At 40.4% G+C, this 18318-nt stretch overlaps 1 protein-coding gene across 11 annotated transcripts in view; it reads right to left on the bottom strand.

Moving 5' to 3' along the window:
* Window positions 1-1523: 1523 nt before the first annotated feature.
* LOC141440521 (uncharacterized) overlaps window positions 1524-18318 on the bottom strand; it is a 30288-nt gene continuing 13493 nt past the window's right edge. For 9 of the 11 annotated variants that reach the window (XM_074105065.1, XM_074105061.1, XM_074105060.1 and 6 more), the window contains exons 3-15: window positions 17481-17625; window positions 14244-14331; window positions 12269-12450; window positions 11465-11655; window positions 11103-11215; window positions 10303-10468; window positions 9650-10008; window positions 7374-7505; window positions 6696-6810; window positions 6026-6144; window positions 5384-5613; window positions 4123-4306; window positions 1524-3272 (exon numbers count right to left, since the gene is read on the bottom strand). In XM_074105065.1, the coding sequence (XP_073961166.1) occupies window positions 3126-3272; window positions 4123-4306; window positions 5384-5613; window positions 6026-6144; window positions 6696-6810; window positions 7374-7505; window positions 9650-10008; window positions 10303-10468; window positions 11103-11215; window positions 11465-11655; window positions 12269-12450; window positions 14244-14331; window positions 17481-17625 (2171 nt within the window). In that variant the 3' untranslated portion in view covers window positions 1524-3125. The remainder of the gene's footprint in view (window positions 3273-4122; window positions 4307-5383; window positions 5614-6025; window positions 6145-6695; window positions 6811-7373; window positions 7506-9649; window positions 10009-10302; window positions 10469-11102; window positions 11216-11464; window positions 11656-12268; window positions 12451-14243; window positions 14332-17480; window positions 17626-18318) is intronic. The other 2 variants (XM_074105069.1, XM_074105070.1) reach the window with 2 other exon arrangements.

Raw genomic sequence — 18318 nt, 5'->3', positions numbered from 1 at the left:
GGTCTTTTCTAGGTTTTTATGCAAAGTTTATATATTTTTTTAAAATTGGACTATCCACTTTATAGCTTATAACATTGTCTTTTCACGACAGCTAATATTTTTCGAATTGACTACAGATTGAGGTAGTTTGGAAGTGTTTTAACTTTGATGATTTTTTTGACAGAAAAATGCCTACCATAATAAAAACTACTTTTGGTGCTTGGATGAGAAAGTTTTGCCGACTCTGCCAAGTAGAAAACAGTAACATCATGATTTTTATTGGAAAGATAATATCCTAATGTACAGAGCAATTTTAGGGACAGTGAAATACATAAAGCTAAAACACAGACGCTCTAACGTTTTATTGTGATTGTATTTAGTTTCATAACCACTGACTATTACAAAAAAGTGCTGCTTGAAAATTAGCATTCATTACAAAGATACACCAGATCAGGCATGCCCGGATCTTATCGTGTACACACTTTATAATAATAGTGTAGTAAATGACTTTTTTTTACTCAAATAACGAGGTGATTTTAAATTATATATTATTAAAAACTATACCTAACTATTTTTAGCACCGTTTCATTCATTTGCTTTATTATTATTCTCCATTTTTCTCCATTATACCGGGTGTGGCCTGTAATACGAGCAAAAAATTAAATCGTAGATCGTCCTCGTCAAACTGAACAACATTAGTTTAGCGACTTTTAAAAATAATGGAGTCTTTGAATTTTTCTTTTTTCATACAAATTAAATACTGCTATCAATGTACGCCATCCTAGAACACAACTGACGTCGCCTGTCACGCTACAAACATCAAGCATTTTGCTTTACATTGCTTCTTCGAATAAACTTAAAAGTGTGATAAAAATTAAAAAACTAATTATTTTTAAAAGTCGCTGAACTAATGTTGTTCAGTTTGACGAGTACGATCTATGGTTTAATTACTTATTTGCTCGTATTACAGGCCACGCCCGGTATGAATCACTGTCTACAATTATTATTACACACCTGCGAAGAAATGCACGTTTAAACTGTGGCTCAAGCTTTCTCAATCCCAGAGGAGGCCTGTGCCCTGCAGAATCGGTTCAGCAGTTTAGATGTGAAAAGACAAACAGACTTCCAAACTTTCTTATTTATAATACTAGTGAAAAGTAGGTAGGTACTTTCTCACGAACAAAACATAGATATTGCAATTTGTACGCGTTATGAACTTTGGTTTCGGAAGTTAACATCCTGCAGGAAGAAGCAGCTGTGCATTGTAGCGATTCTTCTGAATTAATCAACACATACATACAGACAACACAAAAGATCCTCTTATCATGCTATACATAGTAAAAATACTATAAAGTATTTGAAACAATCCTACTATATAAAATTATAAATGCGAAAGTAACTCTGTCTGTCTGTCTGTCTGTCTGTTACCCTTTCACGTCGAAATCACTGAACCGATTTTGATGAAATTTGGTATATAGGTAGTTTGAACCCAAAGGATCAACATAGGATACCTTTTATTCGGTAGAGGGCGCACCGCGATAACCTAGATCCGCGCAGACGTAGTCGCGGGCATAAGCTAGTCAAAAATATTTTACTCGTACCACGGCCTCATTTTATTATGTCGGAATAGGAATATGCGGTACCATCAGCCAAATATGTGGTCTACCACCCTAAAGCTGATAATCGCTTGCATGTCATAAAACAATAATGCCAATAAAAGTGTCTGTCAACCTGAAAGTTCGACTTTAGCGACATTCATTTGATAGGAACTTGTTTAAAAATTGATAGACCTTATTTGGCTGATGATACATATTTTTGAAGAGTTAGATAAGTCCATATTTTTGCACTTGACTGTACTATAATTTAACCCCTGTAAGGCTACTTATACTAATAAGATACGATACAAGTGGAAAAACATTAAAATAAGAAAATAAAAACTAATATAACTAAGTAATAGCTACGTCTGTGCAACAAATGTGTGTTCATGCTACTCCACCTCCACATTGTAAGAACACACACAGACACTGACGCGTTTCGAACTTAACCAGTGCTCATCCTCAAAGCAACATAACCGTTCACCATGCTACCAGATGTTAGACTCGAACGTCATGTTAAGTCTTCTTTCTAGTTGTTCTTGTTACTTAACTTTTATACCTATAAAAGCTTAATTTTTTTCGAATGAAAATATTTCTCCACTTGCATCGTATTAGGTAATAATCAGTAGCCGAATGTGGGTTAAATGATTGTACAGGATTTTTTAAACCATTGCGTCTCAATGCAGAGCACAGGCCTCATCTTAGAATGAGAGTTCTCGGGCTGTAATTCACTTGCAGCCTCGGTGTGAATTGGAAACTTCACATATATTAATTCGTCTAAAATCGTACAATATAAAGGCGTACAACCAGCGCATATAGCCAAATGAGTTGAAAAAACCTATGCATCATCATCATCATCAGCTTATGGTAGTCCACTGCTGGACATAGGCCTCCCCCAAAGAGCGCCATCGCGTCCTAGCTGTCCTCGGCTACACGCATCCAGCTACTACCAGCAGATTTTCTCAAAAATATATTGCAATATCGTTATGTAGGTTACGTTATTGCAGGTGGTAGGACCTTGTGCAAGGTCCGCCCAGATTGCTACCACCATCTTGCTCGCTAATCCTACCGTGAAGCAGCTGCAGTACTTGCATTGTTGTGTTTCGGCGTGGAGAGTAAGACAGCCGGTGAAATTACTGGCACTTAAGGTATCCCATCTTAGGCCTCTAGGTTGGCAACGCCAGGGGTATTGCAGATGTTTATGGGTGGTGGTGATCTCTTACCATCAGTAGACCCACTTGCTCGTTTGCCATCCAGTCAAATAAATAAAAAATATATTAATCACAATTATGTAGGTAAATTGTAATTATTACAATTTAAAAATATTTTTCTACGCAAATAAGCAGAATTTTCCATTTTGAGTTAAAACACATAACCTCCTTGCTTAATTTGAAGCTGGTCGATGTAAGGAACTAATGAGGGTCTCTTGTCAGGTGAATTATCGCTAGATGGAGTGAGTATCGTGATCAGTCTTGAACTACCGCTTAAGACTCCATGAGAAGTTTCTAATTCGGAAGTTAAATTGATACACATAAATCATTATCATGATCGTCATTGGAAAGCGAAGATCATGATGAGCAGCGGGACGGCGATGACGCACACCAGGTATATGGAGGTGCGAGGCTCGCACTCCGACAGGATCACGAACTGCTCGTTCCACAGGGACTCGTTGGCGCGGAGAGGCACTTCCAGGACCACCTGGAAGATGGAATCATCATTGAAGCTGTTTTTGTTTACTTCATCATTATCATCCCTGCCTATATGCCACTGCTGGGCACAGGCCACCTCTCAGAACAAGAGGGCTTGGGCCATAGTTCCCACGCGGGCCCAGTGCGGATTGGGAACTTCATCGCACCATTGAATTGCTTCGCAGGTTAGTGCAGGTTTCCTCACGATGTTTTCCTTCACCGCAAAGCTCGTGGTAAATTTCAAATGTAATTCCGCACATGAATTTCGAAAAACTCAGAGGTGCGAGCCGGGGTTTGAACCCACGACCTTCTGTTTGAGAGGCGATAGGTCAAACCACTAGGCCACCACGGCTTTTGTTTACTTAATGAAGTGTATTCAAATTACAGAAATTCAAATAAAATTTAGGTAAATTCGCATCTGTAGTATTATTTAGTAGGGTTTAAAGGTCCAAATCATCCATTCTTAGTGCACCTACTCGGCATAAAAGTAGCTTCCATCAACATCATCTTGATGGGTGGCGGTCAACCACCGTGCGATTTGAGTGTTCCTTATAGTTTCTTAAACGTTTAAATAGTTTGGCGGCTGAGTTTTTCCAACTCACTATGGGTTACCTTCAAAAAGTAAGTGTACCCGTTTTTGCGGGGCCGGCAGCGCATCAGCAGTCCTGATGGTGCTGCGGATGTCTATGGGCGACGGTAATCACTAAGATCAGGTGAACATTCTGCTCGTTTGTCTGCTATTACATAAAAAAACCCTAAGTACATCCTGAAAGAAATTTCGCAAGGTTCGTGACAGAAAGACAAAGTTGCAGGCAACAACTACCTTTCGACCTACTGTACCCTATCTTCCACTTCATTACCTTCTGACTAGTGAAGATATCCAGCAGCAGGTCACACCTGTCGGTGCTGTTCTTGCACTCCCGTAGCGCAGTCTTCGCGACTTCGTATCTTGTCTTCTGCATTTCGAACTTGGCTCTGATGAAGTTAGTTTGGACTTCGTTCTCGGAGTTAAACACGAAGAAGTAGTACCCGTTGGCTGGGACTCTAGAAATTGGGGAATGACTTTTGAGTTCAGGATTTTCTTAAATACATGCCTAATACACTGTGATACCAGCAGCCAGGCTTTTTTTAAGGAAGGTTAAAGTAACCTATTTCAATTCAGACTTTGTTAACTTTCTAACAAAGTAAACTGCTTATGGCAGCTCTACTGCCAGCATGTACCAGCAAAGGAAATTGACAAGGTAATTGTAAATGACAGCCGACAGATACTTTGATTATTACTTATCAATTTACGTTGCTGGCAATTATAATTTTGTTAGGAAGTTAACAAAGTCTGAATTTTAGTTTATTAATCAAATTAATGTCATGGTTACCTACCTCAAAACCTGGCTGCCAGTAACACAATGTATAATTTATTAAAAAAAAGGCTGAAATATGTTATGCCTGGCATCCTAAAATAGGATAGTCCTTTAGGGAGTGATACCGTGGAGGTGAAATCAAAGAAGTTGCTGCACTAATAAATTTGTATAATTATAATGTTCACGGAGCTTACCTACTGGAGGACGGTCCTCCAGTAAGCTCCGTGACCAGTAAGCTCCGTGAGTGACTGGTTACAAAGCGGGCCCCGCGGCCCGAAGTACTAGCTGCTGAGACAACTCATATTCCAGTGCAAACGTACTGGGATATGAGCTGACTGCGTAAGACTACAAAGTGTGACCCTGCAGTCCTCTCCGGACCGGTACAACTTAAAAATTTTCAAAAATTGAGCCTACTCCTTTCTCAAAGGACCAGCAACCCAACCGCAACTCTACTTATGTTATGGATGTCCATGTGTGGCGGTGTTTTTTTTATTTATTTATAGAAGACCCTCGAAACGAGCATGCGGGTCATCTGATGGGAAGCAATCACCGCCGCCCATGGACACCTGTCAACACGAGGGGTGACACAGGTGCGTTGCCGTCCCTTTTAGAGGCTGATAAGCTCGTTTTTTAAAGATCCCTAAGTTGTTTCGCTCTGGAAACACTGTCCTAGGAAGATGGTTCCATTTGGTTTGGCTGGTTGATTGCTTTCCATCAGGTGACCCGCCTGCTAGTTTTCCCCCTATCATACAAAAAAACTTACCGGTAAGTAAGAGCATTAGCTTTGGAAGCGGCCAGACTGTGTGTCTCATCAGATTCTTTAGTGCAGGAGGTGTGGGGCGTGAGTGGGAGGTTGAGGATCAGACCCTCACACTCGAGCAGAGCTTCTTCCGAGCTGGAGAAAGAGGACCAGAACTCGGAGTTACTCATGTCGAAGGCGGTAGTCTCGTTTATATTTTTGTGGTCTTCTGCGTAGCCGTCTGGTTCTAGACCCTTTAAAAAATTTAAGACTTATGATGAAAAAAAATCTGTTTAAAAGAAAATAAGGGCCACACTTATGTTTCATCATCGTATCGGCTTATAGACGCCCCCATTCTCTCAGAATGAGAGGGCTTGGACCATATTTCCCACGCAGGCCCAGTGCGTATTGGAAATTTTCCACACACCATTAAATTTCTCAGCAGGTATGTGCAGGATTCCTCACGATGTTATTCTTGGCAACGCAATGGTTGTTAAATTTTCAAATATGATTTCGAATGTAAATCCCGAAAAACTCATTCTGAGGCATCCCTGTGCCCAGCAGTGGAACATGATATGGGGCGAGATGAGAGAAACTATAAAGACTAATTTGTTTGTCAGTGTGGTGCTGTATGGTGTTTTGATATTTAGATCCAGATGTTTATACCTCTTCGGCAGCGAAGTCCCTCGCATCGTCGTCCTCATTTAGTTGCTTCGTCAGCTCGATCTGGCCCAGCATCAGTTCGCGCTTCACCCGCGCCTCTTCGCGGGCGTCGCGACGCTTCTCTGTAACATTCATCATCATCATCATCATCCCATCCTATATACGTCCCACTGCTGGGCACAGGCCTCCTCTTAGAACAAGAGGGCTTGGGCCATAGTTCCCACGCGGGCCCAGTGCGGATTGGGAACTTCACACACACCATTGAATTGCTTCGCAGGTTTTTTGCAGGTTTCCTCACGATGTTTTCCTTCACCGCAAAGCTCGTGGTAAATTTCAAATTCCGCACATGAATTTCGAAAAACTCAGAGGTGCGAGCCGAGGTTTGAACCCACGACCCTCAGCTTGAGAGCACAGCTGTAACATTAACATTATCATATCTTAAAAAGCGCAGCTCAAGCCGCAGGCTCACCCACAACCTACGAATAAATATTATGTTCGTAGCCCACAACTTAGCGGAAGAGATTTCTTACTAGAGCTAAGTTCGATCTATATAATATTGTTCAATATCGATCGATGGCATCGATCGGTTGGAGGGGTAACACTTTTGAATCAAATCAGGCGTGATTGTAGTCAAACAAAGGTCCATTGCTCAAAAAAGGTATAAAGCACTCACGTTGTCTCTGCGACCTCGTTTTCTCCTCGTCGATGGCTTCCACCAGCACTTTCCGGAGCCGGTCCAGCTCCTCCTCGCTGCCTGTCACGGCGGACATTATATCGGACTTGTTATCCTGGTAATTTAAAAAATTGTATTGTATTGTACTGTATTGTAACTCTTTATTGTACATAAACAGAACGACCTCGTAGGTTTTATATATATAAGAGGGGGCAAACGAGCATGCAGGTCAAGCAATCGCCGACGCCCATGGACACCTGCCAACACGAGGGGTATTACAGGTGCGTTGCCGGTCCTTGAGAGACTGAAAGGTAGACTGACAGATCAGTTACGAAAAATTCAAAGGTTCGATTCCGAGTTTGAACTTGCGGTCCTCTGTTTAACAGGCCATAGTAGCTATTTCAGCTACAAATTACTTTTTTCAAATTATGTCATAATAACAAAGCAAACCAACAATCAAATCGCTTTTGAGAATAGTAGCTTATAATGCTAATGCCTTATACCATTATACAAGCATATAAATTTCAATGTTAATTTCAGGGTAGGCAGCGCTAGTTTGCGCCACAGCAGCTACCTTCCCTCCCCCACAGTACAAGCAGCACAAGGCACTCCCATCCCTAGAAGTGACATAAGAAGTCACAGGAAAGCAATAGCTAAGTTTTAGTTAGTGGTACTTACATGTTCTGGATATTTGACGCCCATGGTCTCGTGTAGTCTCTGCAAAACCCGGGTGCCCCTGGGACCCAGTGCCTCTAGTTTGTGCAGCACGTCCTCGAAGACCTCCCTGGAGTTTGGGTCTGCTTGGGTGCTCTGAAAAAGACGTAAGGAAACATTAGTAACTCCTTTTTATCTTTAAGTGTGTGCTGTAGCTTTTTATCCTGGTTCCGTCACTAAAAGAAGGGTACCGATTTATTTAGGATAAGCTTTCGTTAGAAGTTAGACTAAAATGACGTCTGTAGATTAGTGAAGATGTAGCCTAAAATGGCATGGAGAACCGATGGCCGTTGGGATTGAACAGTTCTTGAATGGAGACCGCGGATCAGCAAACGTGGTGTAGGGCGTCCACCAAGGTAGGTGGATTGTAAGACCTGGTTAAAGCCGCAGGTTCACGGTGGATGCAGGTTGCTTCCAATCGAAGCAACTGGAGGTCTATTGGTTAGTAGACGTCCCACTGTTGATATGAGTCTAAAATGGTACGCTTGAAAATTGAATTCCATAGTAAACCATGAAGACGGCGTCTGTGCTCTTTAATCATGACATGAAAATTGGAATACCACTCCTCAGATAATAAAATATATAATAAAAGTCGAGCGAAATGCTTTTCCAAATTTTTAGGATAGCCGACAACGTAAGGGTGCATATTCTGCCTACATCTGGCTACAACATTAACATTACTAAGACCTGAATTGCTTCTAAAAATCTACTGCTTTGTTTTCACAATGTTGTCTTTTTTTATTTCAGAAGTCGGAGGGGAGATTATAAGCAAAATTAAAAAAAACTGTTTCACGTAAGTGTGCTGGCGAGAATTTTCCTCACTCTAAACTAAGAATGAAAGTTGTTTCCAAAGTAAAGTAAATTTGAACAAGATAACATACCTACCTAAGACATAATGCCAAATAATAAAACAATTATGATATACAGTCATATGATAATAGCTCTGAATATAACAAGCTTGTAAAGTAAATAGACACGTGTTTCATACCAAACCGAAACAGGTAAACAAAATTGTGACATGTCATAATACCACTATTGTAAATTTAGCTTTATCCAGTGGTTTTGACTGCGTTAGAAATACTTTTAGAAGAAACATTTATAATCTTAGTTTGGGCTGAAAAGAAGTTCATCATTATCATTATCGGCATACTAATCGTAGAACCCCACTGTTTGACATAGGTCTCCCCCATTAGACCTCCAGTTACTTTGGCTGGAAGCGGCCTGCTTCCACCGAGAACCCGCAAAATCAGAGGTTACGGTAACATAATTGAAAGCACAGGTTCGCTCGAACAACGCCATCTATTGATTGCAGACTACATCATCTTGAAAGCCGAAGCACTTCGACGTTCTTGGAGCGCCCTCTATCCTTGTTTAAAGTTAAAATATTAACCCACGGGAACGCGTTACCGGGATATTTATGAATCCTATGTTTCAAATCTTTGTGTGCCTATAAACAAAGTTTCTCAGTCCGATCAGCCGTTATTTTTTGACTGATTGGTTAACAAACATCTTCACAAACATTATCATTATAATATTATTGACTGTATTTGTATGTGTGTAAATAACTAATCAGGTTTCCAAGAAAATGTAAGTTTTTAAATCCGGGAACATATTTTCAAATAAAGTATTGTAACACTTAAAGGTTTATTCATTGATTTTGGAGATTTGAAGAGAATATGAATTTAAATAACAATTAATGGAAATATTTGAAAAGTTTGGAAAATAAAAAGTATAAAACAGAAAACCAAAATTGGTGGGCACTATTGGAAAACAAAAGTGTGATTGTTTCACGTAAATACGGTGGTAAATGGTATACAATTATACGATTGTATAGGCTGCATCTGGTGTCCAGAATCCGCCTGTATTCGTCTATAATTTTTCATACAAAAAGGAAACAACAAGTTCACACAGCAACGTCAATGAACAGCATCAACTGTTTGTCTTACACAAACAATACAAGCGTTATTGCACTAACCCCGTTTATAGATAATACCAATTGACAATAATCTTTTGATAAGATCTCTGGAAATTTCCACAGAACTGTTACTTTAATTTGTTTTATTAAATAAAATTGTGACAGATAAAGTCAAAGAAATTTTTACGATCTAACTAAATCCTAAAGTCATCGGAAGATAGCAATCTAGCTAGTAATTGTTAACTTGGCATTTTTACAGTGTTTATTTCGACAATATTTACTCCTTCTAATTGACTATGTGTGGAACATTATCTTATTTACTTACCGGTGTTCGTTCAATTATAGTATTTGCAGTATCATCTTTCAGATCTTTTCCAGTTTCTACTTCAATTTTGTTATCTACTCCTAAAAAGGATTTCTCAGTGGTGACAATATTTGTCGATTGTGTAATTGTTTCGTGATCTTCACTTGATTCTTTGCTTAATGGTGCTATATTAATATCACTTTCTTTAGATTCAGGAGCTTTAGTAGACATTGAATCTTCATTAATATCACTTTCTTTTGTTTTATCAGTTGTAAGCTGAGCTTTTGAGTATTCATTTATCGAAACTTCTTCATTTCTTGCAGTTGTTGTCACAGTCTCTATTTTGTTTGAAACTTGCACACTAATATTGCCATCGATATCTGAAACGTGACAACAATGAGCTAAATTGTTCGGAAGCAACGGCCATCATGATCAACTTAGTTGATAAAACTCTGTACAAAGTTTTTTCCTTAGAACAGCAAAAATTAATACAAGTGAAGTGGCCTATATGACCGTGGGCAGTACAGCTTTACATTACCAACTACAAACTCCGGACTTCTTGCTCCTTCACCACTTCTTTCATACAACATTTAGATAACTCTTGGAGAATCGAGTAGTTACGTACATACTCGTACCACGTCACAGAAAAAACAAATTCTGTAAATAAAGCTAACCTTTAAAAGACAACCAGCGCCTTTCGTCTCGATCCACGTTGGTGTCCCTGTGGCGGTGAAGAGCCGGCAGCGACATCAGATGCGGCGGCGGCTTGTAGTGCTTGAAGCTTTCAGTCTTAGCTGCCTGACGTAAGGCATGGAAACGCTCGAGGATTTCACGGAGTTCCTGGATTTGAAAAAGTTACTTTTTATGATAAGATCCTTTGAAATTCTCCGTAGAACTATAGACAGTAACATAGGTTACAGAATATGTAAGTTGAACGAGTAAGAGGACCACATCGTATCGTTGGGGGAGAAGGTTTTCCAAGTGGCGATCACAAAGCGAAAGATGCGGCGTACGTAGGTCATCTACTAGGTAGACCTTGGTCTTCCATTGTGGCACTTTAAGGGGGAGGCCTTTGGTTTAATAAGTAGAGGACGTCTTCTTGATGATATTTGAACATAGGCTTGCGTTTGACTACAATCACGCCTACTACTTAGCCCAATATTGTCAAAGAACTCTGGTTTCAGTCTCAATCGAAAAAAGTAATCGGGAGTTGAGCCGTATTATTTTTAGTTCCAAAATGTGACTTTCAAGTTAGACATACGAATGCTGGTCACTGTTGCCAGTAGTTGTTTTCATATTTTTTTAATTTCCAATAGGTGGCATTTGTGTCATCTACTGGGAACCATACAGATACTAAGAAACGTTTACTGTTTGCGCCGTCGTAAAGTCGGTACTGATTATTGTAATGTAACATTTATTAGGGGTAATGTATTTTCTTCAGTATTATAATACTGTTATATCTCATCTACATTACCTTGGGATCGTGATCCGTCACGTCATAGGCTGGAACGGACTCGCTTGACGTGACGTTTGCGGTATGCCGCGGATCGTGGAAACTCACACCAGCTTTATGTCGCGTCATTGTACCTGATGAAGAGGACAAAGAAACTTAGTAAATATTCTGTAGTTTTTATTTTTGTAGTTATAACCAAATTATAATTACTTATTCTTACTTCCTTACCTACTAATAATAAATGCTAAAATAACTGTCAGTCCGTTTGTCTCTCTGTCTGTTACGCTTATGCTTGCGTTGAGTGAAATTAATTGTGAATACGTTCTAGGGTGGGTAATAAATCAAGTAGTCTAATTCGTCCCAAGTCCTCCAGAACATCTCACCAGGGTCATTGGCCTTGCCGTCAACTTTCTTCAACTCTTGGATCTTTTCCAGCAAGCTCGTGTTGGACAGCAGACCGAGCTTGTTGGCTTCGAGCAGCTCATCGAGCTCCTCCGAGGAGTTGTCGCCGATGTACGCACACTCCTGGAGGTGCTTGTAGCCCTTGATCATGATGAGAGATGCGCCGGGCCATCTGGAATGTGATGATTTTTTTTTATTCGAGTGGATGGCAAACGAGCAAGTGGGTCACACAACACCAGGGGTATTGCAGACGCGTTGCCAACCTAGAGGCCTAAGATGGGATACCTCTCGTGCCAGTAATTTCACCGGCTGTCTTACTCTCCACGCCGAAACACAATAGTGCAAGCACTGCTGCTTCACGGCAGGATTAGCGATCAAGATGTTGTTTGCAATCCTGACGGACCTTGCACAAGGTCCTACCACCATTAAAATTTTATATTAATAGGAGCGGTACAGTCAGCCAATACAGCCAAAGGAGATACGAAGAACGAGTGTCACATAGCCAAGCGAATTTTTGTATAATTAGGCAATAGGCTGGACATATAGCACGGAAAACAGATAACCGTTAGATAGAGAAGAAACACATCCTCGCACGTGTCTGGTGAAATCGCAGCCTCAATAAGCTGACGAGCCGAAACAGGCTAGCATGATTGAAAAGACTAATGAGTACCTATTGAGGAAGTAGTAGGTTGAAACAAATAGTCTCTGCCTACCTCTTCGTTGGGAAAGAGGCGTGATTGTACGTGAGAATGTGTATTACTTATTAATAAGCTGTGCAGTCTAACCTCACGCAAGCAGACACTGTAACTGTGGAACCCTTGAGCAGGTAGAAGCCCCAGTACTCCTTCATGTCATCCTCTAATTCTAGTTCCCTGGTCATGGAGACCGGCACCAGCTCTTGCGAGAGTTCCGGGGCACCAGGAAGCACGAAGGCGTTGAAGGTAGCGTTGGATTTTACTACTTGCCGCTGTAAGAAAAAAATATTGTCGTATTAACATATTCCGATGAACTAAAGTCATCGACATAGCTCGAAGAATATGGGCCACGCGACTTAAAGAAGAGATAGCTGTTGAGGGAGAAAAGTTCTCCAGTGGCGACCAGGAACTGGAAGACGAAGTGTTGGCAGGCCTCCCACCAGGTGGACTGACGACATCGTGAGAGTTGCGGGTAACCACTGGATGGAAGTGGCGAGTTGTCGTTCATTGTGACGTTCTAAGTTAAAGGCATTTGTTCAGCAGTGGACGTTTTTCAGCTGATAATGATGATGATTAACATCTTATGTTACTTTAAAAAGCAAAAAAATATCCTTATATCGAATTATTTCCAAAAAAAACTATAGAATGACCAGGCTAATCAATATTATGCCAGACTTATGGACGATAAACATGGAGATAAGTTATCTTTCGGTGTTGTGTAATATAAGATTTGACATCCGTTTGAGAATTACCTTGAACAGTTCAAAATTAAGGTATTGGAGAAAGTAACGAATTGTGAGTTTGGAATTGTGGAGGATGTTTTGTTTACTTTATTGACCGACAGGTGTCGTAGTACTAGAAAAGAACCTAGGTCAGGGGGGTGTCACTAGGCCATTCCGCCGCCGAGCAACAAGTACATACCGGGCCTCCCCAACGTTGAGGCGATTCAGTGCGACTCAACGCGTGCGAGTGAACACGAGTTATGCGATAGACAGAGAAGCATAAAGTAGGCACGATTCTTATGCCTAAATGTCACTTTTGTACGGCAGTTAAGCTTCTGTACTTGTACTATTACTTATTCTGTGCCTAGGTGACGTTTGGGCTGACTGTCTAGTGTAAGCAATACCATGAATCACCAAGAGATACATAGAAGAACAAAGGTCACCGATATAGCCAAGTGAGATATTATATCGTTGAATATTGTGTATTTATATAAATAGATAAATAAATAGATATGTATTATGAATTGTTAATTGTTCGTAAGAAGCATGCTGCATTTGAAACTGTGTCTATTTGTATACCTTGGCGCAACATAGTGTTACTGATAATTACCTGACATTTACCTGTTGTCACCTATGTTTGAGAAATAAATATATTTGAATTTGAATAAATAATTAGAATTCTCTGTAACGATGTTTATTGAATGACGTATAATGTCCTTACAACATGGTTCTGTGAGGGCCTAGGAATCAAATTGGTTGACTGTACATAGTACATCATCATGCCGAAAGACGTCCACTGCTGGACATAGGCCTCCCCCACTCAGACCGGTCTTGTGCTTCCCGCATCTAACGCGATCCCGCGATCTTAACCAGGTCGTCGCTCCATCTTGTTGGAGGCCTACCGACATCTCGTGACGAGAACCTTCTGACGCCATCGGCCATCAGTCCTGCGAGCAATGTGCCCCGCCCACTGCCACTTCAGTTTCGTTATTCTTCGGGCTATGTCGGTAACCTTAGTTTTACTGCGGATATCATCATTCTGATTCTATCCCGCAGAGAAACCCCGAGCATAGCTCTCTCCATAGCCCTCAGAGTGAATTTGAGTTTCCTCATGAGGCCCATCGTTAGCGCCTACGTCTCAGATCCGTATGCCATAACTGGCAACACACACTGGTCAATAAAGCTTCCCGAACGCTGCCCAGCCGAGTCGGATTCGAAGAGTGGTCTCTTTCTCGAAGTTGGACCTACCTAACTGGACCGTTTGTCCCAGGTGTACATAGTGGTCAACAACTTCGAGCGCAGAGCCTCCGACTATTACGGGAGCAGACACAACATGGACATACCTGGCACCATGTGGGTGATATCTTGCTGTCTATCAGTCTCATATCGGTCATGCTCATCGGGTACATCTGTGCGGAGAACACGCGGTATCTGGAGAAAAAATATTATAGAGAATAAAGATATTTTTATATGAAAGGCGGCCAAAGAGCAGGCGAGTCACTTGACGAAAGTCTCACCAAGGAGGGGTCACCCAAAACTTAACGCACTTCTAAATCAAGAGGGTATCATTTCAAAATAACATTATCCCAGCCTATACACGTCCCACTGCTAGGCACATGCCTCCTCTCGGAATGAGAGGGCTTGGGCCGTAGTTCCCACGCGGGCCCAGTGCGGATTGGGAATTTCACACATCATTGAATTGCTTCGCAGGTTTGTGCAGGTTTCCTCATGATGTTTTCCTTCATCGTAAAGCTCGTGGTAAATTTCAAATGTAATTTCGCACATTGTTGATCGAAGCTTCGCACATGAATTTAGAAAAACTCAGAGGTGCGAGCCGGGGTTTGAACCCACGATCCTCTGCTTGAGAGGCCACCAACCACTCGGCCACCACGGTAAAGAGGTGCGAGCCGGATCAAAATAACATACAATTTTAATTAAGACTTCATTTAGATGGCAGGTTTAATTTAAAATGGTGAATTATTTTGAGTTGATACACTCATGATCTAGGTGTGCGATAAGTTGAATTACAGATGCGTTGCCGGCCCTTTATGAAAAGAGTAAGCTCGTCATTTGAAGATCCCAAGTTGTTACGGTCCGGAAACACTGGTGCTGCCAATTGATTCCAAAGTTTCATAGTGCGTGGCAAAAAGTTCCTCAAGAAACGAACTGTAGTAGACTGCCAGCTATTGGTGATTGAGGGTGGAAAGAAAGATTTATAATGATGGTTTTCACTGCGGCAAAATATCGCTAGATGGCGTTAGTACCGTGAGGTACGTTTTGACGTTTGCTCGTGATTGGTTAAATAACTAAATGAGCCAATCGCAAGTAAACGTCAAACGGACCTCACTAACGCCATCTAGCGATATTTTGCCTCTGTGAAAACCTCATTATTACGAGATAATGTGAATAAGTGTAATCTTACAATTATTATTTAAAATGTTGGAGTTTGTATGTGCATGCGTACGTCTGTTACTCCTTTTCGCTAAAACGGCTTGAAGGATTTGGATGAAATTAGTTATATAGATAGCTGGAAGTCTGAAATAACTAATGAAAATTTAAAATTACTTTTTCAAATCAAAATTTCAAATATTTTTTAAATCCAAAACATACAAGCGCTGCAGCAGAGACATGAAAGTTGGAGCGGGTGTTTGTGCAACGTTAGTAAAATTCTTGGATTCCCTTCATGAGCTCACAATGTACCTACAGCCGAAGAAACTGATTACTATACCAGCAGGGCGGAACCTTTCAATAATCAATTAATCAATTTCACTATACATACTGTATGATTTCCTTGACGAACGCATGGGGTGTCAACATGTCATAAGTAGCACAAAGGTACATGATTAGTTTGTTCGACTATACCAGGGTTTCTCAAACTTATGGCTCCACGTACCCCTGTTAAAGTTTCTAGATGACAGCGAATCCCTACCTCCCCCCCCCCAAAGAAAATAATAAAATGGACTGTTGGAGAAACTAAGGAGGATTTTTATTTCAATCATCATCATAATATTATAATGTACCTATATTATTTATTTTAAGTTCGCTTTTGTACCTACATATATTTAATTGTTTGTCATCTATGTTTGTTTACTTATTTTGTACAATAAAGAGTTTACATACATACATACATACATATATAAAAGACTTCAAAAACCAATCTTATCATCTTGCCAGTCTTGCAGCCACCATCACGTAAACCTTGTCGCGAACCCACTACCGTCGAATAACGAACCCCTAGGGGTTCGCGTACCCCACTTTGAGAAACCCTGGACTATACCTACTCGTAATGTAATAAGCAAGATATCTCTAGATCATGCTCAACGTTATTGCTCGCTAGGGTCCGCATACTAAGTGCGGGAAATTTTTGTTTGTAATACAATAATCCCGCATGCGGGATGCTGGAGATTTTCGGTGAATATCATTGGTCGAGAGCCAGCATGCGGGGAATACTCATTCTGTATATCGACTGAGTTTTGCCACAGAATAAATAATGGTATGGTTTTGCTCAATATTTTTTAATGAAAGGAAGAAAGAAAAAATCATTTGTGGCAAAAGGCTCAAGCTCGGCATGTGCGGTGAGGACTATGCTTGGTCGTTAAGAAGTTCCCGCATGCTAAATATCGACCGATTTATCGATCAGTGAAAATGAGCCTTAAACTAGGTTTATTGTGACAAAACGACGTAGGTACAGTCAAGTGCAAAAATAAGTCTATTCGAACCACTCAAAAATAATATTATTAAAAACATATTATGTTATTTCGGCCTTATTGCGTCGGCATAAGAGTGTGGTATGTGAGTGGTCTATAAATTTTTAAACAAGTTCCTAACAAATGAATATGTCGCTAAAGTCGAACTTTCAAGTTGACAGACACCACTATTGGCATTATTGTTTTATGACATGCAAACGATTATCAAGTTTAGGGTGGTAGACCACATATTTGGCTGATGGTACATATTTTTGAAACTGAATAAGTAAATATTTTTACACTTGACTGTACATGAATGACGTGGAAGATAAGCTACAGACAATTTGTGAAGTTGCTGAGTACATTTTATTACTATTCTAAATATGGTCCCTTATAATAAAATTGTAAGTAATTTATACTTCTCGCGATAAAAAATATAGTTTTATCTGTGAAACGTTTAGTTAATCTGATTATGCGATTAGGGTGGGTTTTATCTAGATCATAAAAATATATGCAAGTAGTGCATAAATGCCAAAAAAATCTTAAATGTTTTCTAGTATTGCTTAAGTATAATTATTTAATGATTGTTATGTCACTTGTTTAAAAAACTTAAGTTTACCTTTTAATTATTTTGTGTATCCAAATCACCAACTTTTTTAAGCTAATAATCTTAAGGAGACAATGATGACATTGTTCTAATTTCAAACACTTTAATTTTATCGAATATTGCGCTATACGCAAGCTTTGAAACGGCACGTGAGGTTGGACCACATTGACTTTAGAACAGTGTCAGTCTATGAAACGATAATTCTATGACGAAAATATTCTGTGAAGCGTCCATTCTATGAAACGAATTGTCTATCAAGGGTAAACTGACGTTTACAGTAAGCTTACCGTAAGTACAGAGGCACGAATATAAACATACTGGGCAGTAGGATGAGGAGGAAAAGCAGTCGGCAGAGTCGGACGGGGCCTCGGAAGCATGAGCGGCTGGCGAGGTGGCTGCAGTAACGAGCTGGTCGCGGCCGGGGCTGCCCAGCTGTGGGCAGATACCATGTACTTATATCATCAATAGGTCTCAGTGGCGTAGCGTCTGATATTACCGTGGTAAAGCAGAAGCCAAGATCGCATATATCTTTTATAAAAGATGTATGTCCTGATGTAGTCCTATTTGGTGCTATGGACCAGATTAGTTTTCTGATAATAAAAACATTTTTTATTATTTGGGCAAGCCGGTGAGAATAGGGTTCTATGAACGCTTTGCCACTGATAGGTCTGCTAATTCCCGTCTTTAAAGTCTGGCAAAGGTTACTGCTGACGTAGTGTCTGGCTGTTTGTGTTTGGTTGGCCGTACTTATTGGTTATACATTTTTTATCAATATTCTTTGGAAAATAAATCTTCTGATAAATATATTATTATTCTATTGTAGGTATTAGAAGAGTAAGCCTTGTTAGTAAAATGGACCTATGCCCTCTCAAGCGGGGGATAGTGGGTGCAAATCTAGGCTCTCCTTCTTGGCTTTACTTCTGAGCTGAAAATTCATATGCAAAATTACATTTGTACCACGACCTTTACGGTGAAGGAAAACATCATGAGGACCTGTTCAAATCTGGGAAGCAATCAATGGTGAGGGTGAAGGTCCCAATCTGCACTAGGCCAGCGTGGGAACTACAGCTCAAGCTCAAGGCCTCTCATCCTGAGAGATCTGTAGCCAGCCGTGGGACATATATA

This window comes from Choristoneura fumiferana, chromosome 22 (assembly GCF_025370935.1).
Source record: "Choristoneura fumiferana chromosome 22, NRCan_CFum_1, whole genome shotgun sequence".
NCBI classification, from domain to species: domain Eukaryota; kingdom Metazoa; phylum Arthropoda; class Insecta; order Lepidoptera; family Tortricidae; genus Choristoneura; species Choristoneura fumiferana.
This window is presented reverse-complemented; position numbering and strand designations above follow the sequence as displayed.